Here is a 26,334-nt window from a genome sequence, read left to right as displayed (position 1 = left end):
TTTTAACTCACAAAGAAGCTATTACTGATCAACATAATGTAATATCAGAAATGTGTACATAGTAGATTAAAAGCATCTGTATTTAAAAAAAAAAAAAAAAAAAAAAAAACATAAACAAAAACAAAACACAAATGACTTAAAATACAAACTCATGGCTATTTATCAGGTCTAAATTTAAATCCCTCAGTTTTGAATTAAACAATGGCAGTATTCATTATTGGATTAAACAGTTTATCAATGGTTCTATTTCAGCTCAGAAAAAGAACTGTAATACAATTAAAATGAGCAAAGACAAACAACCAAATACAAGCCATGGGAGATCACGGTTACATGAAATAAAGCAAGGTAAACGTTAATGTACGCAACTAACTGACATGAAAGCTTGAAATTGAATAAGTCCAAGTTGAGAAAGACACAACCACATTACCTTAAATAGTTGCTTATGAACATTATATCTAGTGTGTGCTTGTTTCTCTATTTGAATAAAAATGTTATAATCACTGACTAACAGACAAATGAATGATAATGGTTTTTTTGTTGTTGCTGAAACTAATTTCATTAGACTGGCATTTCATATTTCTCCTGCTCAAAAATGAGCTCAACGGCCGCGTTTACATCAGGAACGATGTGACCAGGCTCAACCAGCGCTGGGTCAAAGTGGAAGTCGCGGTGCCCATGAAAGACAGTCTCTTTGATGCACTGGCTGGCATCTTTGGGCACCTCTGTGAGGGGGTTAAAGACACCTGTGCAAACCAGGATAGACTTGCAGGAGGTGGCAGTAGGGGAGGCCAGCTCACTCTCCCAGGCATTGTCTGTGTCCACCTCTTGGGGGACAGTTGCAGGGGTCCCCGTACCTGCAACCACTTTCGCCACAGCTTTAGCGCTCTTCCTAGCAGCCCGTTCCACGAGGTAGCGATTGTAGAGATTGGCACCATATATGTCGGTCATGAGGTTGTCCCTAATTGTGATCACAGAAAAAGAAATCAGGACATCTATTTAAAGTATGGGCAACCTCTCAATACTTTGAAGTAAAAAAAAAAAAAAAAGACAGGGTTGTAATAATAATATAAATGCATGATATAACCCTAGCCCTAACTCTTCCACTTGGTATGGAAACATCTGTTTAGCCCATAGATTTGAAAGTCTCATTGACGATAATGAAGGCGGCTCTAAGGTACATGAGATGAACTTGTCAGAAAAAAAGCTTGTACCGAACAGACTTATATGAATATACCATGGTCTACACAATTTCGCAGTTTTACATATCTTTTTAATGGGAACCATGAACAGTTTTGATCAACAGGTAAGATAGTCTCAATCATCTGAGTTAGATATCAGTATTTTTGACCTATAGATCCTAAACGATACTTCACTGTGCTTTTGCCAGTCCCTTCTATAACTTGACAGACATTTAAATTTTTCTTGGCCATCAGACAACTTTAACATTTAATCCATGCTTGTTGTTCAGAGAGTGTCTCTTACCCAATTGCATAGAGAGATCTGATGGGGGCCCTCCAACCCATCTGGGCAGCCTGCTCTCTGATCAGGTACTCAGCAAAATGGTAGGTCAGCTCGCTAGGTTTCCCAATCAGAGCCTCATACTTCAGGTCCTTTCCTGTGATCTTCTTGTAGATGTTCTCCAGACACACCAAGAACGTACCATGACCAAATCTGCCAGCAGGAAAATGTGTTTGTACTGGAACATTCTTTACTTGTGGTGAAAAGCACCCCATGTCCTCTGTAAGATGTGGTGAATGGATTACATACTTTTAGGTTGGGTTTTTCTGGTTACCAGTCAAAAGGACTTTGTCCTGGTTTACAACTTGTTCATGTTTGTGTTTTGCTCCAAACAAAATCATGATTATAAATTCTGTTAAAACTTTGGTTTCACACATAGCCTTGTTCATACATTATATATATACTGCATATTACAATCACTCACAACCCTTTTTTTTTTTAGAACCCACAAAAAACACCGAAATAATCGTAATTTTTGGAAACTATAATATAAGGGGCGTGTAAAATCAATTAGTCTTCTATCTCCATGAGGTAAAGGAGAGAAAATCTAAAAAGTCATGACAAAAACAGTTGCTGACATTCACAGGAATGATGGTTTCAAAAGATAAATAAATAATTAAACCACTTCTCATTATCAGATCAACCCCGCTTAAAACTATTAGACTAATAAGGGGATGTTTGGAGCTTTCAAACTACACTGTCCCTTCTTAGACCAGGCTAATAGAGGTTTTGGGGTTAGCCCTAAAAACTGCTGAAAACATGGTGATCAATCACAGCCTATCAACATCACAGCTTTCCTGTTTGCTTTTTAATTTTTCACACAGAAAATATCGTAAATGCTGTTCTTGGAGAAACTGAAACAGTTTGTATGTGACTCTTAGTAATTAGCTTAGGAAGCACACTTGACTTCACTACACTGTATACAATGTCACGTGAAAGAACTAGCTCCATGGATTTTAGTCTATGGCCTCAGAATACAAATGTAAACACTAAGGCTAGAGCTACAACTAAATATAAGGTTACCGAACTGAAGTGTGAACACAGACTTATCTAACCCTGGGCAAATCATAGCTTGAGGCTAACTTTAGCCCAAGGTTGAGTTCTTATCAGTGCGAAAGCGCCCCGTCATGTTCTAGGTGACAGACATTTAGACATGGATGATGGAGTGTGATTTCTCCGCACCAATGGAAAAACTGAACTATGTGCTAAAGGGAGAGACAAGTTAAGGTTCCCTAGTCACAGTTCTCTGTCAAATTACAGAGCAACTGCAGGAAAGTGCTCCTTCTCTATACAAAATGTGCATAGGAGGCAAATGGAATAAGTGTAAAATGTAGATTTTGCCCTTATGCAAAAGCAAGTCAGATTGTTTGGGAGGCCAAGAAAATTCCATGAGCTGGGGATACAGCTGGGGATGTATGTGGACTTTGAGCAATTCTGTATCTAGAAATGGTCAAAGATCATCTCCCAGTGTCAATCAGCATTATGAAAGACTATTGAAGACAACTAAAGGGTGCTACTGTCGCAAATGGAGAAACACTGTAAAGAGGGGTGTGGATATTTGTGATTTTTTTTTTGGAATGCTTAATTTGATAAAGATTTCTTTGATTGTTTTCATGAGTATAAAGGGTCGCATATGTGTGAAGACCTTGAGAAGCTTGATACAAGTTCCCACTTACTAAACCCAATAAACTATGGATGTTGTGGCTGTGACAGTATTTACCGTGGAGCTTGTGCTTCTGCCATCCACATGAGGTCCATGTTACAAGCTAGCAGAGGAAGATGGGAGGAATGGGAGCTCTCATAGGGGTTGTTCAGGTTCCCATTAGTCAACAAAATATCAACAATCAGCTGCAAGTTCGTCTCCCATCGAATGGGTTCCCCAAAGAGAATTACAGCTATAACAAAAGAAAGAGCGAGATGGTGTGATAAGCATGAAAACCCATGGTTTCAATATGCTAAACATTTTATTTTATAGACGCTGTCAAAACTTCGACTGGCCAGAAGACATTCTTTCAAAATAGAAAGATGTAACATTATTTAGAAAATCTTCAAAGGCTTTTAAAATGCACTGGGGGTGTTTTGGTCTTTTTTTTTCAGATGTGGGGCAGATTGCTGACAATCTAGCCTACTACTAGGAAAGCCTGGTAAATGTTAACATGGATCAATTACTGGGCCAATAATTAACAGCCCTGCTTGTAAACGCATGGAAACATACTAAAAGATAGACACATGTTTACAGATCAATCAAGCTGTAAAGCAGTTAGTATGCCATTAATACATTAAGGCCTAGTATCTTGAAAAACCCGCTCACTTAAGCATCTTACCTTCAATTTTAGGGAAATTCACAACAGGTGAGGACTAAAATTGAAAAGAAGCAATAAAAGATTATTAAAATTGATTTTTAAAAAGCAGGAACCACACACTTGCAAATTGCCACAATCTTTAATAATATAACATGCATACATATATATATATACACACACACACACACAAACACACACACACACACACATATATATACACATATATATATATATACACACACACACACACACACACACACACACGCGCGCACACATTTTCTTTGTGATCATTCCTTTGTTAATCAACATTTGACAATTTTTGGATATTTCAATTGCATGTTATATTGTGGTGTATTCCTGCAAGTGTTACATGAGCAGAGGATTTAAAAAAGATCTAAAGAAGTATTTTCCTATACAAATAATCAGAGCTTGTGTGTTCAGGCCATGCATCCTCCATCTGCTATATCCTGACCTATAGGGCTTCCACAAAAAGAGAACTGAAAATTAAACACTGCTGGATTTTGTAAAACAAGCAGAAACATTTTCAGTCTCTTTTTCCATTCTGTTCTGCTTTCAAAGTCAGGAGGGAACTGTGTTTTCTAACATTGTCATTGGTACAAAATGTACCTTTTTCAAACGGCCTGTTAACATTTATTGTGGTCGATCTCAATGCACTTTCCCACACAGATAGAACTTGTCAGATAACAGGCACTGAGCAACACTCCTCGAACATGGGGTGTGACAGTAACCTGTGAGCTCACCGGAAGTTTGGGTCTTCTATTGTGGTCCACCATGTCCAGCAGGGGGAATGACTCACGTATCATGTCAATGCTAACCACGTTCATGAAGCCCAAGCTGAGATGGTAAGTTAAGGTTTAATAGGTCTTCAGTATCACACCAATACTGCATTCTGCCAATCCACATGCAATTATGAGATAAAACCAAAGAACCAACCAAGAAAAAAAAAAATGAGCCTTATGGGAGAATAATTAGTTCTTAAACAATCGCTACAAACAATTGCTGCAAATGGGACAATGAGCTGAAATGTTTACGGCATATCTTTTTAATATAATGTGCATGTTCAACTAGGAATAAATTCAACCAAACATTTTGTCCAGTACCCTAAAGATTGAATAACTGTGCCACAGGCAAACATGCTTTATATGCTAGGCATGTTCTTCAAGGCAAACAAGGGGTTTATTGCTCTGACATGACATCAAAATTGACTTACAATTCATTTGCAGGTTATACAATGACCCTGCTCAACCCCCCACACCCACATCGGTCAATAATCACAGTGAATGTGTAAATCTCAATTCTTTAAAGGAAGACTTTCCTGAAATGCTGTATATTGCGTAACTGTTCATGAAGCTGCGCCCAAGCCGTTCGCTCTGTAATCACGGAGCATCCAAGCGCCCGTTTAATCTAACACGGTAAAAAGAGAGAAATACTGGTTATACAACGACGCAGCATCAAATTCACAAGCCAGCAGATGCACTCTCGGTGCACCATTGCGTGATAAACTATAAGCTCCTGGGGCCAGTCAACTTCACAAACTGTGACGGCACAAAAGAGACGGCTGTCCTTTTAACCCAACAGTCTCCAACCAATCTGACAATTTGAATGATGTTACAGAACAGATTGTGCCACAGTGCAATTCTCTTAAGGTTGTTTGTATTTTCATTGAGAATAAGTAATTCATTATTCTCTAGGGCTGAGGGAGCAATGGCGCTTGCACAGGGGACTGCACTCCTGTCAACACCACCAGTCGAGAAGAAAAAGACTTGGGGGAGAGTGCGGTCATTAGAGAAGGATACTTTTTGGCGATGTCCAGAACTGGCCCTTGTCCCGAAACCAGCACGCACTTGTCATGGTATTTCTTGAACATTCTCAGAGGGCTGTGGGACATCATAACTTGGTCTTGGGATATCTTTGAAAGGAACATAGCAGACATTTTTATTCTGCGTATAAACAGATCAACAAATATAGATCCAACAAATATGGAACTGCAATGTAAATAAATCAGTGTATTGGAATTAGCTTTATTCCCAGTTAAGGTACTATCCAAGTGGTTATACTGCAGCAAATAATAATTCAAGAAAATGGTCAATACAGAGAATAGAATTACAATATACAGAAAAGTCCAAAGATAGATTGTCCATCATAAGCTGTCATAAAATACAGAGAACATAAGATCATTTGGACTCACAGGCACTCCCAGGATGTGTGAAAGGTGATCTGCCTTCTTCTGACGCAGGCAGTTCCCAGCATTCGTGACAAAAACAACAGGAACTACAAACTGTCCATTGGAGTCCACCAGTTTCTGGAAGGCCTTCTTTGCAGCTGGAATAGGTGTCTTCCCTCGGACCAATACCCCATCGATGTCAAATAACAAGCCAAAGCCTGGCTCAAACTGTTTTTGGCACACATGCAAGTTTCAGTCAAATATTATGCAAGGCATAGCAGGTATTTTAGCAATGGTATACAACTTTCATTGTAAAAATTGAACTGTCTTTATTTTAAATGGATTTTAGGTTGTATAATAAAGTCTGTTTGATCTGTGGAATTCAGTAGTTAGTAGCTATATGCTTACTCAAACTGAGCCATGCTATTCTGGGCTACTAGTTATATTTCTCATGCAAAACCATCACATCTGTAGATCCTCCTGATTTGCCTAAAAAGGTACAAATCATTTCTATACTGAGATGAACTCTGCTGTAGTGCATGCCAAAATTAGACATTGTTCCAGTCTCAAAATGTCTCAGAACTTCTTTCCAAATATATAGAATTAAAATAAAACACTGCAATAATCTCTTGGTGTGATTTATTCAGTGATGAACTCTGTAGAGACGGCAGCATGGTTGTTACAATAAAGCTACAGAGAATCAAACCCTAAGGCAGCTTAAAGTTTCTGTGATAATACATGCTCAGAGGGGCCAGCACATCCTATCTGACCCCAAGGGAATATTTGTCCCTTATTTGTCAGCTTTGTTGAAAGTCTACAATCTCCTAACACGCACTTGAGGATTACAAACATTTCGGTCAATCCACAAGAACTAACAGCTGTGCATTTCCCTTGGGGAGCACTGGCTGCTTTTCTCAGTGAAGTCCAGGCCACAATGATGTCTGAATAAATCTGTTCCAGTATTTTTGTTTGACATATAATCTTACTGGCAATAATTAAGTTGAGGAAAACCACTTAATGCTTGTATGACAAACAAAAGCACGGCAACTTTGCAAGTTGTTTCCCACTGTAATATATCCTGCTGTTAATTTCACTGCTGTTTTATGACCATTATACACAACCAGCTGTGAGAAGACACTGCTTCCAAGACCCTTGTAGCTGTATTAACTGTCCTTGTTGATTTATATTTGCACTAGTGAGGCATGAAAATAATCCGCACTCATTCTCACCAGCAGAGTTCATTTAAATCTGGTGAAATTGTTGTACTGGGTTCAGTACACATTTGTTTTACAGATATTTTAAATTTAACAATAAGTCTAATCACATGAGTGCAGTTGCTCAAGCAAGAGAAAGACAATTTTGAAGAATGTACTGACAACTAAATAAGGGATGAGTTTCTTCATAATTTCCTCTTAAATGCTTGAGGGTAGAGCCCTGTTAGTATCAGTACCACTCCTTTCTCCACATCAAGGCATGAATCATTAAACAATAAAACAAAATTAAAACTAAACAGTAAGATAAACCTAAATCAGTGTTTGAATAGCATTTGAATGTCACTTGGCATACACAGCAGTTACCATTCACTCATTTCGGGATAGAATTACGTCACTGATACAAAACAGAAAAAAACATGTCAGTTGCTAGATGTCTGACCTATTACAGTCAATAGGAATAGGTAAACAACAAAGGGCCATTAGAACTTTAAAAGAATTCAGACTGAAAGATTTGTATCAAAGACGATCCCTAACAGACCCTGCCATCTTATCACGACATCTGGCTTTCAATCTCCTCGAGACAAAAAACAACATTCCCTGGGAAATGATGCAGTATCATCCAAAAAGTGGGTACACCTGTTCCATTTTAACCATAGCCTCATTCAGGCACTTCTGGAAAAAAAGCATTCACAGAACTACAAAATCTCCACTTCACTGTGATGAACTGCAACATTTGATCCGGTTACAAGTTCAACACAAGTATTTACATGGTAGGCTACAACTGGATGAGACAACAAAGAGGATGAATCATACAACGCTCTAATTCACACGGTATTTTTCACACTATTAAACAGCATCATTCGCTTGAAATACAGGCCAACGTTACCCTGTGCTTCACAGGTAAGTTTTCGCTGAAGAGCTCAATCGAGGCAAATGTGGCGAAATGAATGAATCAGCAGTTGTGAGAAAGCTATTTCACACAACAACAGAAAAACGGTCACAAATACTCACAAATAAAACCAAAGGATAAACTGGCTTCGAAAACAACACATGACCCTGTCGTAGCCACGTTCGTGCTCCTATAGTTCACTGGTATTGGAATGTACACAAACAACAGTTCGCTACCTTGCTATTTGACGAAGCAGAACCGCACATTCCGCATCTTGCAAACAAGGTCCTCTGCTCGACTTGCCGAATACAAAGGCTGTTGGCCGCTCGAAAAATAAAACTTAAGGCCTTCATTTCGGTTGTCCTTCGTCAGTGACCCACTCTCCTAACGACGCCAGTTGTCTCTGTCCAGAAACCACCTCGTCCGATTCCTCCATATAGCCTTCGAGGCAACGTGATGTGACGACAGAGGAGGTGGTCCAACATGCCGGATAATTATCAGGAAACCATCGCCGGTACAGAAAAAGCGCGGTGCAACTGTATGAATATAAATTCAAATAACACATATATTTACATTTAATAACAACTATCATTTAAAAGACCGATTTAATACTAAGAGGGAAAGGCCTGATGGGGGAGGTTGTTTGTCAGCAATCGGTCCGGCATGGAGAAACGAAACAAAGGGCACTGCCACAACGGCATGAACCAGTGATGTCATTCGAAAACGTGTTATTTGAAAATATGCAGAGTCGGTATTGGCAAATATTCCTCAGCTAACCAGTATATACCTTGTGACTGTTAGATTTTTAATGCAGTTGTATCCAAATAATTACTAAGCACCAAAACGAAGAATCGCCATTTGAGATTTCAAATCCTTTTACACTACTTTAAACATGTACATTTTCGTTTCCTTCAACAGCCACTGTAACACGTGCTAGTGTCTATTAACTAGGGTATTAATGGATACATAATGTCCCTGTTCTTAAATGTATTTGTAGTTATATCTTTTAATACAATGTGTTGAGTGTATGACTGAGCACACTGTTCAGGAGATGTTCACTGTTCATGTAGACTTGCTTAGACAATTTTTTTTTTTTTTTTTTTTGAGAGGAAACAGAAAGAAACAAAGACAGAATGGAAACAGTCTACGCTGCACAAAGTCACTGGACAAAACTTCAAATGCTGCAGTAGTCACAACTGTAGGAATGAACCTAAAACTCTGCAAACACCTACTCCTTAGATGAAATTATCTAACTAAAAATACCAGAAGGATATACAGTGTGTTACATAAATCAGGCTGATTTAGGAGAGAGGCTGACATGCAGAGAGAGAAGCAGCCAGATTTGTAAGTCTTATTTGAAGATTGGATTTGGCCTTTATAGTGAGAGTGTGACTGTCTGTTGCCTCAAAAGCCCTTCAGTTAGGTGATCACATGAACCAAACCGCCCCCAATCTTGTTGAGTTACAGATCGTAATCATCTGTCCACACATAATTCTTACTGTATAACTTCAAAATATCATTGAATGTTTTACATTTCTTACAAAATTAGAAGACTATATAGAAGACTTACAGATTTGTAGACCAGAACCTGATTTACATCAGTATATTTGTTCAATGTGAAAACAATAATCAATGAATTGATTATCAATCACATTTGTGCCTTTTGTAGAAAATTTACTGTCTGAAAAGTGATCAAAGGCTGTATACAAAACATATATACAATGAAACTGTGTTACCACAATATAAAAAGAATTCTAGATGTTTCCTTGTTCATCTTGCTGTCAAATCACAATATGGTAACGTCAGTGAATTCATCAAATGTTTGTCAAAAATTCACTCTTCAGTTAAAAAATACTTTTACCCCGATTAATTAATGCACTTTTACCAATGGCAACAGCTCAAAGGATACTCTTAAAAAATGACAAGGGTTTTCACATAACCTACTCTGGACAATCTGCTATTTATTTCTTGCACTTTGAAAAATGGTCTCGAGGAATAGTAACGGTCGAGGTCTGTGGGCAGCAGGACTTCACGAGCGTATTGACTCTCAAAAACCAGCTGTGTGGACAAAAGCATCCGAGGCAGGTGACACTACAAGCCGAGTAAGGTTTTAGCCTCTTCACTCTGTGCCATCAGACTTTCACTGGCATATTTCTGCAACAGCTCCATCTTCTTTCTTCTAACCAAAGCTTCTTCTATCTGTAATAAAGTCATGGGAGACAACAGAGAAGAATAAGTGGAGATAGTAAAGGATGGTTTTAAATGTATATTGTGATTATAAAGGATTTGTGAGTGATACAAAGGCTCCAGATGGATGAAGATGAACAGTTAGTATTTACTATATCCTAAACACACAGTATAGTTTGGCTTGAGTCTCTCCTTTGTACACTTAAAAAGACCCCCCAAGCAGACAGATAGTTGGGCACCTCTTTCTGTGATGGCACTGGAACGTGAGCGATAAACGTCTGCGCCCCATCCTCTCCCTCCATTTGATCTCTCGTCTCGTCATCCGATTGCTTGTGGAGGTTGTAAAACGTTAGCAGTTTAACGAGATTTCCATACAAAAACAAGTTTCTGGTTTGGACTTTTTCAATGATAACTCTCTCTTTTTTTGTTTTAAATCTTCTTGATTTTATCAGAACTTGAAAAATGTAACAGGGATTTGCAAACACAACAGTTACACATGATATTTACCAGGACAAAAAAAAAAAAAATCTATAACCGTGTGAACGATGGGCTATGTTCACCAATAATTTAAATTAATTACAAAGGATAAACATAAATGTGTTCATGATTCCGTTCACAGTTTAAAATCTGGGACTTCTCTAATAAACATTTCTCCAAGGACAAACTCTTACCTCATCATCTTTAACAGCATATATGTATTCCTCCTCCTCCTCCTCTGCCTCTTTTACCCCTCCCCCACCCGCCAACCGAGCTTCTTTCTCTGCTTTCCATTTGGCAACCGCCTCTGCAATGACTGGGATGCAATCAATGAAACACACCTTTAGAAATGCACCCATATTTTAAAGTATTAAAATAATAGTCAAAAAAAAAACAAAACACACACACACACATACACTTGTTCATCAATAATATTATAAAACATTGTGGTGCTGTATTTGAAAACCAGAACGGGAAAGCAGCCTAGCTTAGTTTAGAATTAAGCAAAATCAACTTGTACAACCCTACCCTCCAACTGGGGTCACCTAATTTGGTTACCAAGCTCATAGCAATAATTTCATAAGTACAGCGACATTAAGGAGTGACATTCTATGTAACATGACTGGTCACATGAACGCGGCCGGGATGACTGATCCATACGGGACAGCTGACAGTCCAGTGAAGGGTCAGACGGTTTATGAATGGAATCAGAGTCCTGCAGCGTGTTACACATTAAGATAAATTCGTACAAATGGGAAACACATGCTTAGACTCTACCGTCAGTGCATCAGGCCACAACTGTATCACAGTGTCCACACAATGATGTGCATTATACACCCATGTACTTAGCACAGTGTGTGTGTGTGTGTATGCGCACTTATGGTACAATAAGTGAAGTCACGTTTGAGCAGAAGTGTCTCGTGGTTACTACCCCTGTTCTAGAAGCACGCGGTACTCTAAATAGCCAGAGGTATTTCTTGCTGCTACTGATAGTGGACAGTAATTCAATGATACATGCACCTGACTCTTTTGAATACAGCTTCACGGCCTGAGAGAACAGATGATGTACGTGATTTGAAGTGCTGATCTCAGGATTGTTTCCCATAATCCTAAGAGCACTAAGTGTTTTAACTCACTGGAAGCTTTGTTTAGCCAGGAACATAGATCTGGAGCTTTTAAAAACTATAATCTCATTCTTTAAAAGATAATAAGCTCACATGATTCAGTTAAATGGTGCATGCTTTAGAGGGATTCTGTGGGTTTCTTCTGACTTTTCTATAGTGATTGGAAGAATACATACAGAAAGGTCAAAAGCAGTGCCATTCATTGGTAATTAGGTGTTAGTTTCCAATACACCACCTTGTTTCTCATACTCCTGCTCCAGGGGCACTAAAACTCCATCATCCTCGTCTCTGTAGCCGTAATACTCAGCATCAATGTCCTTCATCAGTTCTGCTCGTGTCTTTCTGGGTGGCTGGGCAGCTGTCAAGGACAAATATTTACAGTTGAATCCAACTTTCACCACAGAGGTACAGAGACCTGAGGTGGTGATATCTCAAGTGGTGATTATTAACCAATAGTCATATTCAGAGCAAATTTCCAAAGCTTCACAGGTAGAGTTCATTTGAATTCTGGCAGAACTTACGCTCTTTTTCAAATAGCTCTCTCACTCCAGGGAGGTCTTTTGCAGCACCAAAATATTTGTATCCTCTGTTTCCAGGTACTTCTTTGCCCTCATGGTCTAGCATCTTAGGTCCAATTCTCTGAAGCATATCAGAATAAAAAAAGTTACGTTTTTGAAGTCTACTGTACTTTATGTAATTTCAATAAAGATACACAGAAGAACTAAATAGGCTTTTTTTTTTATCTTTTAGACTCAAGGAGTTCTCTTTATGAAAATGCAGTGATGGAAAAAGGCTGTAATAATTTATGAACGTTATGCATTATGATTGGCTTTAGAGAAAAAATGAATTACGGAATAAATGTTTAACAAAAAAAAATAACATGGTAAAGAAAAAAAAATGTTGATTTGGTATAAAGTTTCTTTTTCAATTCTCTAACTACATATGAGAATGAATGTGAGAAGAGAGAGGCAAGATGGACACAAAGTGAGTGAGTGTGTGATGCGTGTGTGCGTGAGAGAGAGAGAGAGAGAGAGAGAAATGTATGTGTGGTGCCATTCTTACCCCATAGTCTGGTCCACCCAACTCTTTGATTCGAACCTCCCAGTGTCCCTTCTCTCTGAGCAGCTTGTTAATTTCATCATTAAGGTCACGGATCTTAAACTCACCCAAACCAGCTACAGATCACATAAGAGATCAGCTGATTAATATCAATCTTCAAGGCAAGTGTGTGAACGTGTCTAAAACTCCAGCTCTATACATGCTTCTGGTACTCACCGTTTTGAATCTGTGCTACCTTCTTCGAAATTTCACTGATGATCTGCAAAATGTAAACAATGTGTGAAGTATAGAAATGTCTGTTTCACTTTCATGTGAGCAAATGCAAATGATCACTTGGACAGATAGAATAAATATCAAAGACAGTGCATCTTCACTGCGCCAAAATACTTTCTATAAATAAACAAGAGAAGAGTGTTCTTAATCTGTCACTTCAGTCACTGCAAAGCTACAGCACACTCAAGTGGTTACACCGGGACTTTCACATTTCCCTGGCAGATTTCTACTGTGATGTACACATAATCATGCAACAATTATTTTACTTGTCTTCGCCACTTCTCAGCTTTTGGCAGCTCGTTACATTCCGACGCCAGGAACGGTCTTCTTTCCTACAAAAAGGTCACACAAAATTTTGACAAACAGTCAGCAGAACACAAAAGTAATATCCCAAGTTGCTAAATTTGATATTTCCACAATCGGTCACTCAGATTCATTCAGTGTATTCTTAAATTTTGCCTGAGCAGCATCCTCTCAGAATAGGCAACACTATCCTTTAATCCTGGGCTCAGCCTGTCAAGTATCTATATCAGAGTCTCTATACATATACTCTAAATCAATCTGCTGACCCAAACAGATCAAGGAAAAGATGGGGCATGACATCATCTTTGAAATACAATCACCGCACTTTTATTCACTTCATTCATTCAATTCATTTTTCATTCAATCAGGATGAAACCCGTTAGTTAAATACGTGATTCCAGCCCGTGGTTCTACTCCTACTTGACATTGTGAACCTGCTCTTTACCTTGACTTTCCCCTCCTCGAGCTGGGCCTGTCGAAACCTCGCCAAGGCCGTCCTGTAGAGCACAGAGGTACTGTAAGTCCTATGCACTACTAATTAAGGCACTAACATAACAAAAAGCTTTAAGTACATCACAAAAAAGAGCAATTCAAGGACAGCATGCCCAACCAAACAGTGGGAAAAAGATGGTAAATATAGTGCTTTTTGGTCTGAAATACACAAAGAAAAGAGACTTACATGGCCTTTTCTGCATTTCGAGCCTGTTGAAAAAAAAACGTTTACACAATTACTAAGTAATTGTACCTAACCTGAAGCACAACACACCATTATAATGCCAAAACGTTTTGACAAGCAGCTTTTGATTGGATCAACCATAAATACAAATACATTCAGTTAGATTTCCTGTAGATCTTAGGCAATTTCATATTACAAACACATGTGCTCATCATTAGATCAATACACATTGCTTTACTGGACAGTGTTATGGGCTTAGTTCAGCTTCATTACTGAACCCACTGTTGTATTTGCAACGGTAAAGTGCTCATCATTCTACTCATTGCTGTATTTGTTGTTGAGAAATGCACTTCAGTGAAATCAGTGTTGTTTTTGCAGTTGAAAATTGCACATCATTGGACCCAGCGTTGCAGTGTTGTAGTTGTTGGAAAAGCAAAACTGTTTGTAATTTCATAGGCTGACAGTTTACAAACACAGGCAACAAGAAGTTCCGCTAAAGGATCAGAGGCTATAATTAATTTAAAAAAGGAACTTCACTGTCCAAAACAGCTTTATCCATGAATTCAACAACTGCCATAGTGCTGGCTAACTGGGACTTACTAAGCTTCAAAGAGAATTAATCTCTCTCATTTGTAGCAACTCCTCGTAGGTACCATATATAATGTCCCACATTCTAAGGACATTTTAAAAATCTTTCTCTTTTCAACCATGATCATACAGTTAGCCCTTCACATCCTCATGACTACTAAATTTCAGTTAGTTAACTTCAGCTGTGTAGTCGTGAGGAGACACTGGGAAGTCTTGTATAGAGATGACTTCACCAGTGAAAAAATAACAATTTGCCCATAAAGTCTCGGGAAACAAAGGATTAGTTAGAGCTACGAGACTTAATCATGACGAGATCTATTAACAAATAGCTGACTGAGACTTCAAGAGTAAAATATTTGAAATTGGCTACCATAGCCAGAACATTTAGCACATGGTTTGCGGACCAAATGAAGCGTTGTTATACGTTACGTGTTGTGTGAAGTCTATGAATTGTATAGAATGTATATAGCATGGCAAACAATTACGTAAAAATCTAAACAATACCATTGCGTTTGTCAAAATATATTCATACCATTTTTGCAGTTCGATGAAACTCCCGTGTTGGCTCACGAAAAAATGACGCACAGACGCAGGAATATGACGACAGAAATTGATATGCATAGCAGGACACAACTTCCGGTCTGCAGGCACGCCTGAGGATCTGCGCAGAAAGGTTGCAGAATTATGTTTGTAGAGCGACGTGTTTTCGGTGAATGGGGTGTATCTGGAAGGCAACATTTATACACTTAAAAACGCTATCACACCTTAATTAGACCTTTCGGTAGTGAAGGGGTTCCGAAAAATGTTGTTATCATGTAATCCCGCCTTTAGTAACGTTGCTTTTAACATCTGCAGTCGAGCTTTTCGCGATGTACTCGTGCTCGACCAGGTTAGTTATGTCCGCAGCATCTTTCTGATTCCCAAATCAGGTCACTGTTTTATCGTTACTCAGATTCTTATAGAAGATGTTGGCAACCGTAACAGTGTGGGTCGTTGCAATATATTAAAAATAATTTTCGAAAAGTCATTACAATGACAAAAAAAATCCATGTGATAATATTTCTTATTAAATTGCTAAACCCGAAGAAGTCGCATTTTTACTCATTGCCCAAAGTTGAAATGTAATTCTGGGTGTGGAGTACAAATGCCATATTAATTTGTGAATCTCGCGCAGCCAGTGCATCTGAGTTGGCACTTGGTGCTGAACTAAATTCACACACGCCATCACTGTAGGACATGATACAGCATTAGTCCAACATTTGCATCACTTTTTAATGTGGTTTTTGTGCACATCTATTCCTTGCCCTTTTTTGCACAAATATGTGTACAGGTCTCCATCTTCATGCTGAATTACCAGAGCTGTCAGAGAAGTGTTTTCCACCGCACAGAGATCTGAAGAGTGAGTCAAGGAATTATCCTGTATTGGCATGCAGTCATGGGATGTTTGTTGAACAATAAAAATCGAATTAAAATCCCAAAACACATTTATGTTTCCACTGAACCTTTAACAACTTTCACAATAAATTCAATTTTATTTTCTGTTGTCATCCCATACATTCTAAAACTTGCCCATTCTAAAATAGCCCTTCAAATCAAAAGAACTTGACCTTGAATTCATGAACATGTATTTGAGGTAATTTCCTCCAACTGGTGAGTATCAGCCTGCTTGGCCCATATTCTGTAGCAATTAATTATTCATGCATATTGTGCTTACTGCAGCTAAACAGTACGCTCATTGCAGAAGAGAAAGTGTTGAAAGGTGTAAGACTGCATAACAGTGTGCAACCTGGGCATTGGTGATGATACCTTTCTCTCTTAAAGGCAAAGGAACCCAGTGGCCCCTAAAGTCGACTAATGTTCCGTCTTTCAATTTTAATGACTCAGACAGGAACGGGCTCATGGTGCAGATAAACATCACTGTGAACCCCAAGAGAGTCTGGTTTCACTGTTATGTCTCCCAAACGAACATCCGTTCACTACTGTTTGATTAGATATCAGAAGAAAAAAACAATTGGACATATTTTTACATAAAAAAAATTTCGTCAGGATTTTGTTAGCAAACATGTTTTACATTTAATCAGTATTGCTTTGGCAGAGAAACCTCTCATTTGACAAATCATATTCACTGTATTCCTAAACTGTGTATGTACTGGATACATATGTAATGGGTTCATATTGAGATATGTCAAATTGCCAATGAGGTGAGTCGTTTGTCAGATCAATAACTCACAAATTTATTGTAATTCAGCATTAACATGGAGTGAATAATATTGAGAGGGCTTAGGCTAACTGGCATTATTATCACAATATTGTACATGTTTTTGAGCCAATACTATCACGTTTATGTCGCTGGCTTAACTGAAGACTGGTGTCACCAAGTGGAAGGACATGAGAGGAATCATCCATGTTCCTGTCTTCCTCATGCTGTGAATGATGTTGGTGCATCTCCTCTGTAATCCTGACCACCTCTGAACTCTTCTCCTGGAGTGCTGCTTTGGTCTCCATCAGCTCAGACTTCAGCTGCAGCACCTCCTTCACTTTCAGGTTGTTCTCATGCTGTAGACAGAGAATCCGCTGTTGCAAGTGAGCTGCGATGACCTGAGCAGACTGGAGCTAAAAGGTAACAAATTTCATTTATATGTCCCCACATTAAGTGACATTAACATTTAATAAATAAATAGCCTTTGCAAAATGAGGCTAAAGTTCATCTCGTTTCCTAACATCTATACGATATTTAACATGGATTTAAAATTGATAAATGGATCACTCTACATTTGATCGTATAAAAGAAGCTATTGATTCACCTGATCCTGTGACATTTAAGTCAGCTAGTCGTGCCCACTATAACATACAAAGCAGTTGTTTCAATGCAACACCTTTACCCTAGCAGTCAGTTTTGTATTTGAATTTTTTTATATGGAAAGTTACCAGTCAGCTATGATTATACATAATAGTTAATATTGCTACTTGTGTGAGGTTGTGTATATTTAAGAGGTCTCTTTGAAAGAGGATGCTTAATAATACAACTTACCTGTATAGAGAGCTCCAATGATGAGCTTTTTAGCTGCTCAAGCTGTTCAACTTTGGCTTTGCATGTAGTTAGAATCTCCAAAAGCTTGTGGTTGCCCATCTCTGTTACAGAGTCTTGGGTTTTAACAAGAGTCTTAGCCTCTAATTTCTCAGGGTTAAGGTCACTGTCAGACTCACTGACCCTCTCCTCCGAATCCTTGTACTCTGTTAACCTTGTTTGGTGGTTTGGATGTTTCTCTTTTTGGTCTTGTAACCCCTGCAGCAATGTGTTGATTGGCGATTCTAGATCGTTCAATTCTGATCCAACAACATCCCGATCGGAATTAGGCATCTCAGTCACATTTGAAGAGGTGTTTGGATCCTCTTGCAATTGTTTGTGTGGAATTTTGGGAGAACACTCTTGGAAATGTGTTTCATCAGCGACTTCATACATCAAGCTACAGGTATCTGTGTGAGGGCTGTCCAGATGTGTGTAGTCCTCGTGAGTAATAATGGATTTTATGTTTGGTCCTAAATTGACTCTTGGGAGATTTCCACAACCTGGGGGGGTCAAGGAATCCAAATCTGTCAAGGTTGGGTGAAGAAGCGCCTCCATGTTCACCACTTTACCTTTAACTCGAACTGCCCCATCTCCTGGGCTCCGTTGTTCAGATTCATCTAGTTCTCTGATGGATTCAAGAGGCGATAAATGGAGAGGTAAGGTGTCTACAATGTCATGAAACCGATTTAAAACCAGTTGGCTTGGTTTTACTGTTTTTTCCCAATTCTCAGTATCTGTGCTCACTCCACTAGGTTGAGTATCCTCCAGTGAACATGGGCTCACTGAGCTGACACAGAGCGAATCATCCGTCTCCTTTCTGATGTGAGAGGAAGGGTTTTCTCGATTGTGCCCTTGGTCACGTTGCACATCATTTTCTCCCAGCAGTTCAGAGGGAATTGTAAGAAGATTTATAGACATCACGTTGGAATCTAAAATGAGACATCAGAAACTGTGTTGTTTATGTATATATTTTTTACAATGGTAAGCAAAAAGGAAATAATAGTCGCTCAATGTCAAGCATTTTAAAAAGCATGCAAATAATATTGGCTACAAAAAAAATAAATTAATAGCAAAAAATGTTTGAGTATGTGAAACATACTGCTACCATTTTATCTAAACGGAGAGAGCTTTCCCCTTTACCTGTGCTGGGCTCTATACAGCTATTCCAATGGCTTCTTCTCTCTCTTCACTTCATTCAGTATTTGGCTGTGTGCAGTGTGACCCTTCACTATTGAAAAACTGATGACAAGGGTCCAAAGCTCCAGTTACACAGAGCTATGCAGCAATGTGCTATAATGTAGGCTTTTTAACCACCAGCAATTTGCATGTAATCCTGCTTCTATTTCATATATTCTTTGCTTATTCACGAGTATGTTTACAAGCGATAACTTTCAGGTAATTTCTGCAAATATAAACTATGAGCTTGGATTTCATTTGGGATCCTGTGTAAAATACAGAATATCATTATCCACTGTGACACTGTCTCCTGTGTTTACAGATAAAAATAAAGTTATAATATGACTGTATCCATATGACTTGGAAACAGTGTGGCTGTACAGTATGTGGACATTTAACCGTTTATAATCTCCCCAAGGTATATCATTGAATTATTTACTGAAGAAATCAATACTTCTTCACAGTCTGCCAATTACAGTACCTCAAACATCATGCAAGCCACCTGTTCTGTGAGGGTGTTTGCTTACCTTATCTTCATTAGACTGAATTCAGAACATGTAATTGCAGAGACAGATGAAAAGCTTTGTGTATTTCGTTCCATCAGTAGTTATTTGTGGGGTTACTCCTGAGTGACTGTTAATTTATTACCTACAGCACATTGAGAAATACAAACTATTGCTAGTATCTGATATCCTCTGTAAGGATTTGCTTAATGTATTTTCAAATTTTCGACACTTTCATCTGTTGTCTGAATTTTTTGTACATTATGAAATGATTTCTCCCACTTCAAATATTGAAAAGTTGCAAAACATAACCGCTTTGTGCTGACTATTATCAGATCTCAGAAGAAGACCAACGGAGTGAAACAAGTGAGGGGGAAGCATTTCGTTTGACTGTTGTGAGATTAAAAGCAGAATTTTTTGCTAAGGTTACGTTTTTCTACAACATATGTCTTCACTATCAAACAAGACATACGCCAAGAGCTTTTTATAGGTCAGCTAAATTTACAGCCAGGCATCACCAGGAAGGACTGCCAGTGAAACTGATCCCGGCTTTCACAGGACAGTACCCTTGGATTTTAATTTAGCTCCACTGCCAAAAACTGTGTTGAGAGCCAGGGCCCAACAAAGGCAGTCCTGATGTGGGTGAGGTTTACTTTAGAATTAACATACAATTGGCTTCTCCACAGAATATTAGTCTGGTCAACCACAAATGGAAACGCTGTATGCATACATTTAGTTTACTGAGTTTAAATGGTTAAACATTGAATGACAATGAATTGAATTACATTAAAAGACAATGCTGTCACAGCACTGGTTTATAACCTGTGAAAAGGCATGTGTGGATTTTAATATTCATTAAGATATATGTGGAGGGTCCTCTTGGGTTAGCAGCATCGGACACTAAAGCAGAGCCAAACTAATTAAAAAAAAAAGACTTCACTGACAATTAGTGTTTTAACTCAAAAAAGCAACTCAGAAAAGAAACTTCAGTCTTACTCCCCTTCCTCCTCCAGCTTTATTGATAGTTTAAAATTACATTTCTATGTTCTAGGACTTCAGTTTCATTTACCTTCCGACTTAAAAACTGAGTACAAGCAAATGATATTTTTTTACAGTAGTCTAAGTGATATTGTACAAAAATAACATTTTGATTTCTGTGAAAACATTCTCCTTTCTCCCAACTTCAAATTCTGCTGTTCCTTCCATTGAAGTTTTCATGCTCTTCTTGGGTAAAGTGACCGAAACTGCACTGCAATTTTAGGATCAAAACCTTTTTTTTTTTTTCTTTTTTTTTTAAATAGTCACTGATGCTAAATTATCCCAAAGACTGAGAATTGTTTTCCAATTTTTTTTGTTTTTGTTTGTTTGTTTGTTTGCTTCACGCTTTTCCTTGAATGTGCTGTAAACGTGTTTATTGATACAATATTTCATTATTGTTTACTCCACTTAGCTGCGTACTGCTGCTTGGGCCCGGATAGATCAGACCGGATGTGTCGTGTGCTGCTTTCCAGGTCATATACACTCTTAACTCATCCTTGTTCGATAAAACAAAAAGCAAATCATTTAAGGAAGCTCACACTTCCACGATTTTGTTGTTTTTTTTTTTTTCCTTCCTGATGTCTCACTGAGGCCCTGTTCCACAAGCCTAGAGAGGCCTATCTGACAACATTTCTTTCCCACTCAACTCAACTCATCCCTGTTCACCAGTGGCATGGAAAGGGGGTTCTTTAACAAAGCATTATACATAACACCTCTACCAAACTAAACATAAACATTTTTGTATTAAATGCAGAAAGTGGAAATTTTCTTTTTTTTTTCCACCCCTTTCCTCCTTTTACATGTCAAGAGCTCACTGGCCTGGGACTAGCCTCTATCTGCCAACCTTTGGCCAGTGAAGAGGATTCAGAGAAAATAATACAACCATCAATCAGAAAAAGGAGGGGCAACCAGGGAAATGGGGCCTAAGCGGTGGCCTCGATGGTGCATTCTTTCGCCAAGTGCCCGGCTTTGCCGCAGTTGTAGCAGTTGACTTCGCTGGCCTTGCTGCACTGTACAGCAACATGCCCAATCTCGCCACACCTGGAGGAAACGAAAAACAGGATGTTGAAGACAACTGGTATCAGCATGACGAACATCTTAAAATAAAAAGAAAAAAAAATTCACAGTTTACACCTTTCAGGTCTCTTTCTTAGACAAACTGTGAGGTTCTGAAGTGCTCAAAGCTGATACAAGTGAGACTCTGGCCACGTGTGTTCTCAGCAGAACACATCGCTAACATTTTAACTTCGTTTGTTTTGCACGGTTTACCTGTAGCACTTGACTTTTTCACAGCCTTTCTGGATGTGTCCAAAGCCCCCGCACGAGTAGCATTTCTGCTCGTTGGCGTGGTCGCAGTCGCGAGCCATGTGACCAGCTTTGCCACAGTTGTAGCAGCACTGCTCCCTCTCCTTTTTCGGCTCCTTGCAGTCTCTGGAGATGTGGCCACCCCGGCCACAGTTGTAGCATGCTGCAGACGAGACGCAACCTTAGATTAACAAGGACGAAATTTGGGTCCTACAACGCACGTCATTTACAGGTCAAACATTAGCCTAGCCCTAGAGGCCAAGACTGAATGACTCGGCTGTTTCTGTGGAATAAGGGGAAAAGAGCTGTGCTGAATTTCATTAACAAATTGACAAGAGACATTTACAATGTCTCAGATGTGCATCAACCAGCGTGTTTACCATGCTAGGCAAAGCAAGGATTCTGCTGTCTCTCTATCTCTGCTGCTGTCCAGACAAAGGAAACTGAGTATTTGTGCCATAAAATTCTCTCTCTCTCTCTCCTGAGCTGTACAGACCATGCTGAGCTTTTCTTACTCGCTTGAATTTTACCATTCATGCTCAAAAAAAAAAAAAGATGCCTGAGACACCTATTCAAGCCAGCATTTGAGGATGCTACAGATTTTAAAGGGCAGAGTTCATACAAACTGTTTGAAAAGCATTGTGAACCAACCCATCTGTCTGCTACAATGACATCACATATGCTTGAGACCCCAGTGGTCTCTGGTTCTTATGTTTTAGAGGAGTTTTTTTTTTTTCTTAAAGCTTCACAGATATTTGTACCTGGACGGCCAGATGGACCATTATTAAAAATATCAAGAAATCACAATGTACCTGTCAGCAAAAGATAACAGATGCGCTACAATTTAGGAACTGTGCAAATGAACAAAATGACTGTACAGCTAAGAATGACTCTATGGACAGCAGCCACAGCAAAAACAAGATGACAAATTAAATACCAGTGAGGACCAAATACACACAGGTAGCCAAGGCACGGTTAAAACCAAGGTGAAAAGAATGCATAAATATATATCTTAATGCAGGCCTAGCTACACCAGAACAAATCCAGCGGCTGTATTTTATGGTTCAAATTATGGTAGGTTTGATGCTGTATGAGGCAGAGTGAGACACTGAACATCTAATACATTGAATCCATACCATCCTCAGTTCTTTCACAATCCCGCGCCACATGGCCTGGTTCTCCACAACGATAGCAGAAGAGATCTGAGGAAAGGAGGGGACACACAAAGCCATGTACAAAGTTATGCAAATGTACAAAAAAATAGGTATTAATTAAAAAAAAAAATGATTTCAACTTAATCATTTCAATTATACGTTGTGCTGAACCAATCACGTACTGACCTTTGCCCCGGCCACGGCCTTTGCCACGCCCACGGCCAGCGTTGGGACAGTTTTTGATCCAGTGGCCGGAACGGCCGCAACCAAAGCACTCGTTGCTACTCATCTCCTCTAGGACCGTCACCTACGACTGTTAACACATACATGTACATACACATAAAAATAAAAACATGAAAAAAGCACTATCAACAACGAGTACTTTTTGCTAGACATGCTGCTTAACCTGTTAAAAGAGTGGCGAGGGGAAAAAAAAGACATATGCTGAAAAATGAAGAAAACTGTCTAAATATCCGCAAGGGACAGGGAAATTCATAGCAGTGCTGACACAGCACCAGGGAAACTGAACTGCCCTGAGAAAGAACAAAATGAACTGAATGTAGAGCATACTTGTCAGATAAGTGGAACAGCACTATCAGACATACATTAAAGTGTCATACAAGTGTCAAAGTGAAATCTTATTATATTACCACCCAGAGTCCTGAGAGAGATAGTACATCTCTGACCAATACTTCTAACTTGTTTCACACAAGTGAAAGTAATTTTCCAGATGACAGTTAACCATGACCCGCGCTTAACGATTAGGCTTCACTAGCACGTGTGGTGTGGGATGATCAATAAAGTAAACCTGAATGCCAATAAACTACAAATAAAATAATGTAAATGTTCGATGAACTTCACAGGTTTGGGGGAAACATACTCCGAGCTACATGGTTACGTACTCAAAACTTCTTCAAATCTGCCTACTATTTCACAAAAAGATTAAATCCGCCTAAACAGTATTACTGATGTCTAATGTTACTGATTGCCTCTCATCCGTAAAAGGCCATGAAAAAGTTTACGTCAGTTTCTGGACTATCACTAGTGCACGAGTTGTCATAGCCACAATGGCAGCATGTATCCTGGCTGGCAGAAGAGTCGTTGGCTAACTAAAATACAAATACTAATAATTTTGTCCTGTCGATTTACGAATTGTGGGAAATAAGCATATTGAGACGGAACTATTACTCTATCTAGTACTGTTATAAGCAACCTAAATGCAAATACTTCCCCCGTCGACTCACCCGACTCGGCTGCCCCACGCTGGGTTCCTGCAGTTCCATTGGAAAATACTCCGCGCCGCCCACCCACGCCTGCGGCCTCAGTACTTGCACAGACCCTCAACCTTTGGAAGACCCCGCAAACACGGTCCCACGACGGAATTTAATCTATTCTTCCTTAATCTGATTTAGCATGGACGACGAACCTTTTCATTAATTTCAAACTACACTGGAAAATTAAAAATATTTAATTAATTTCAGCGATTTTCCCGCGCGGAGCCTGACGCAGTAGGCCAAAGTGCGCCGTCAGAAAATTTTACTTGTTTACCTTCTCAACACATTCCACCATAACAGTTCACTTCACAATCGCGTTTCTTTCTCTTTTTATAGCTGTGACGACCTCCCCAGACACTGTGACCTTATCATACAATAGTTCTACTGTATTAATTTTCATATTTTTGCCCTTAATAGGCACTCACCTCAGCTACGTGACTCGTTGCTGTTTATTTTCGATTCCTCCTCTCTCCGCTGCGCCACACGCGGTTTGCACACGGACTTGATGGCCAACCCTCCCTCCCCCGCCCATCTCACTGTGCACACGGCCCGCAGTTTCCACAAACCTATGGTAAAAGCTGCCTGTAGACACCACCTTTGGAAATCATCGAATCACAACATAAACCCCATTTACGCGGCTGTGCGAAGTCAATACCTGCCCCGCCTCTTGCACATTTTCCTCATACAGTAGCGGTAGCCTGAGCAATATATACTGATAAATATTACATAATTGTGATGTTCACAGTCGAATCACAAAAATCTTACTGTAAGATTCTTTGAAAATGAAAATGTTTGATGCTGGTTACAAAATTATACATGCAGCAAACACCACTTCATCCTGCAATTTTATTTCGAAGGGTGAAGCGTAAGCTTACGTCATACCAAGGTAGAAAGACTATTGTGTTCAATATTTTGTTCAGTGCAGACCAGCTGTTTGTAATATTGCATAAGCAACAGATACAAATTTACTGGCATGAATGATGTCATCTACTGAATGATTCCTGAATGAATGGTTTCTTGCACCACATTACCTTGTGATTTACACGAGGGATTTAAAGAATCTTATCATTTATGTTATTTTGCATTACAAATAACATATTTAAAAAGAATTCACTTTGAGCGTCATATACTATACAAAGATAGATTAATTAAATAATAGCTAGTGTTTCAGTGGTACACACACACACGCACACACACACACACACACACACACACACACAAACAGAGAGAGAGAGAGAGAGAGTCTAGCCATTACAGAGGAGTCATCTTACTGATGGAGCAGAATATTTGAGCAGCCTTCTTCCAGTGGGCTCAATCAATACATTTAAAGAGTTATAGCCATCCTTTACTGTTAAGGTGGTTTGGGCTCTGGGCTGAGTGTAGCTTGTTTTCTTGATTATTTTCAAGACATTTAATACTGAGCATATTTTATCAAAACCAATCACACTGAAAATTACTTTAATACTATATCTAATTGCCAAAAGACATCAACAGATTTATAATAAAAGTAATAATAATAATAAAAAACTGGTCTCAATCATTCACAAACATTGCTGAACAAAACAGCAAAACTGAAAGACTGTGTTGCAAAAAGAAAATCACTTCCTTTAACTAATAGGTTATGCTAACAATGGAATCATTTATCTCACATATATAAACACAAAAACAAGATGTTCAGTTTACTCAGTGTTGTGATAAATGGATACATATGACTTTCTATAGATTTGTTATTAATGTGCCAGACTGTAAAAAACATGCTGTATCCATTTCTCTTCTGTCACTGTTGCATTGTTTGTTTCCAGAGCCTTGGTCTATGTAGAAATGGGAGAGATGATGCAAGCTTGAGGGAATACCTTAAATCTCTCTGGTGAGAATCTCTCCCTGCCTTAATCTCCCATCTCTGACCATGTGAGCTGTGTACATTAGTAATGCCCAGGGACTTGTACAGAGAGGGTGTGCATTTGCTGCATAGGAAGTTTCAGCTACCCTCAAAAGCTAGAAGGTTCTTGATATTTTTG

General features: G+C 39.0%; 3 protein-coding genes across 3 annotated transcripts; all 3 read right to left on the bottom strand.

Annotated features, from left to right (window-relative positions):
* Positions 1-558: 558 nt before the first annotated feature.
* Positions 559-8,503, bottom strand: zgc:77375 (haloacid dehalogenase-like hydrolase domain-containing 5). The gene is made up of 8 exons (XM_030776960.1): positions 8,346-8,503; positions 6,031-6,234; positions 5,639-5,751; positions 4,583-4,676; positions 3,843-3,876; positions 3,239-3,413; positions 1,483-1,671; positions 559-958 (listed from the first exon to the last, which is right to left on the bottom strand). Exons 1-8 carry the CDS (start codon positions 8,460-8,462, stop codon positions 559-561), a joined length of 1,326 nt encoding a protein of 441 aa, XP_030632820.1. The 5' UTR covers positions 8,463-8,503.
* A 1,340-nt stretch (positions 8,504-9,843) lies between these two features.
* On the bottom strand, positions 9,844-15,366 carry isy1 (ISY1 spliceosome associated protein). The gene is made up of 11 exons (XM_030777645.1): positions 15,329-15,366; positions 14,212-14,234; positions 13,978-14,029; positions 13,496-13,561; positions 13,173-13,215; positions 12,960-13,072; positions 12,419-12,536; positions 12,133-12,255; positions 10,968-11,089; positions 10,536-10,625; positions 9,844-10,308 (listed from the first exon to the last, which is right to left on the bottom strand). The coding sequence occupies exons 1-11, from the start codon at positions 15,329-15,331 to the stop codon at positions 10,201-10,203; spliced, it is 861 nt and encodes a 286-aa protein (XP_030633505.1). The 5' UTR covers positions 15,332-15,366; the 3' UTR covers positions 9,844-10,200.
* Positions 15,367-20,530: 5,164 nt separating this feature from the next.
* Positions 20,531-24,834, bottom strand: cnbpb (CCHC-type zinc finger, nucleic acid binding protein b). The gene is made up of 5 exons (XM_030776749.1): positions 24,742-24,834; positions 23,229-23,355; positions 23,025-23,090; positions 21,853-22,051; positions 20,531-21,624 (listed from the first exon to the last, which is right to left on the bottom strand). The coding sequence occupies exons 2-5, from the start codon at positions 23,329-23,331 to the stop codon at positions 21,507-21,509; spliced, it is 486 nt and encodes a 161-aa protein (XP_030632609.1). The 5' UTR covers positions 23,332-23,355; positions 24,742-24,834; the 3' UTR covers positions 20,531-21,506.
* Between the last annotated feature and the right edge of the window lie 1,500 nt (positions 24,835-26,334).

Source organism: Chanos chanos, chromosome 6 (genome assembly GCF_902362185.1).
Source record: "Chanos chanos chromosome 6, fChaCha1.1, whole genome shotgun sequence".
NCBI lineage: Eukaryota > Metazoa > Chordata > Actinopteri > Gonorynchiformes > Chanidae > Chanos > Chanos chanos.
This window is presented reverse-complemented; position numbering and strand designations above follow the sequence as displayed.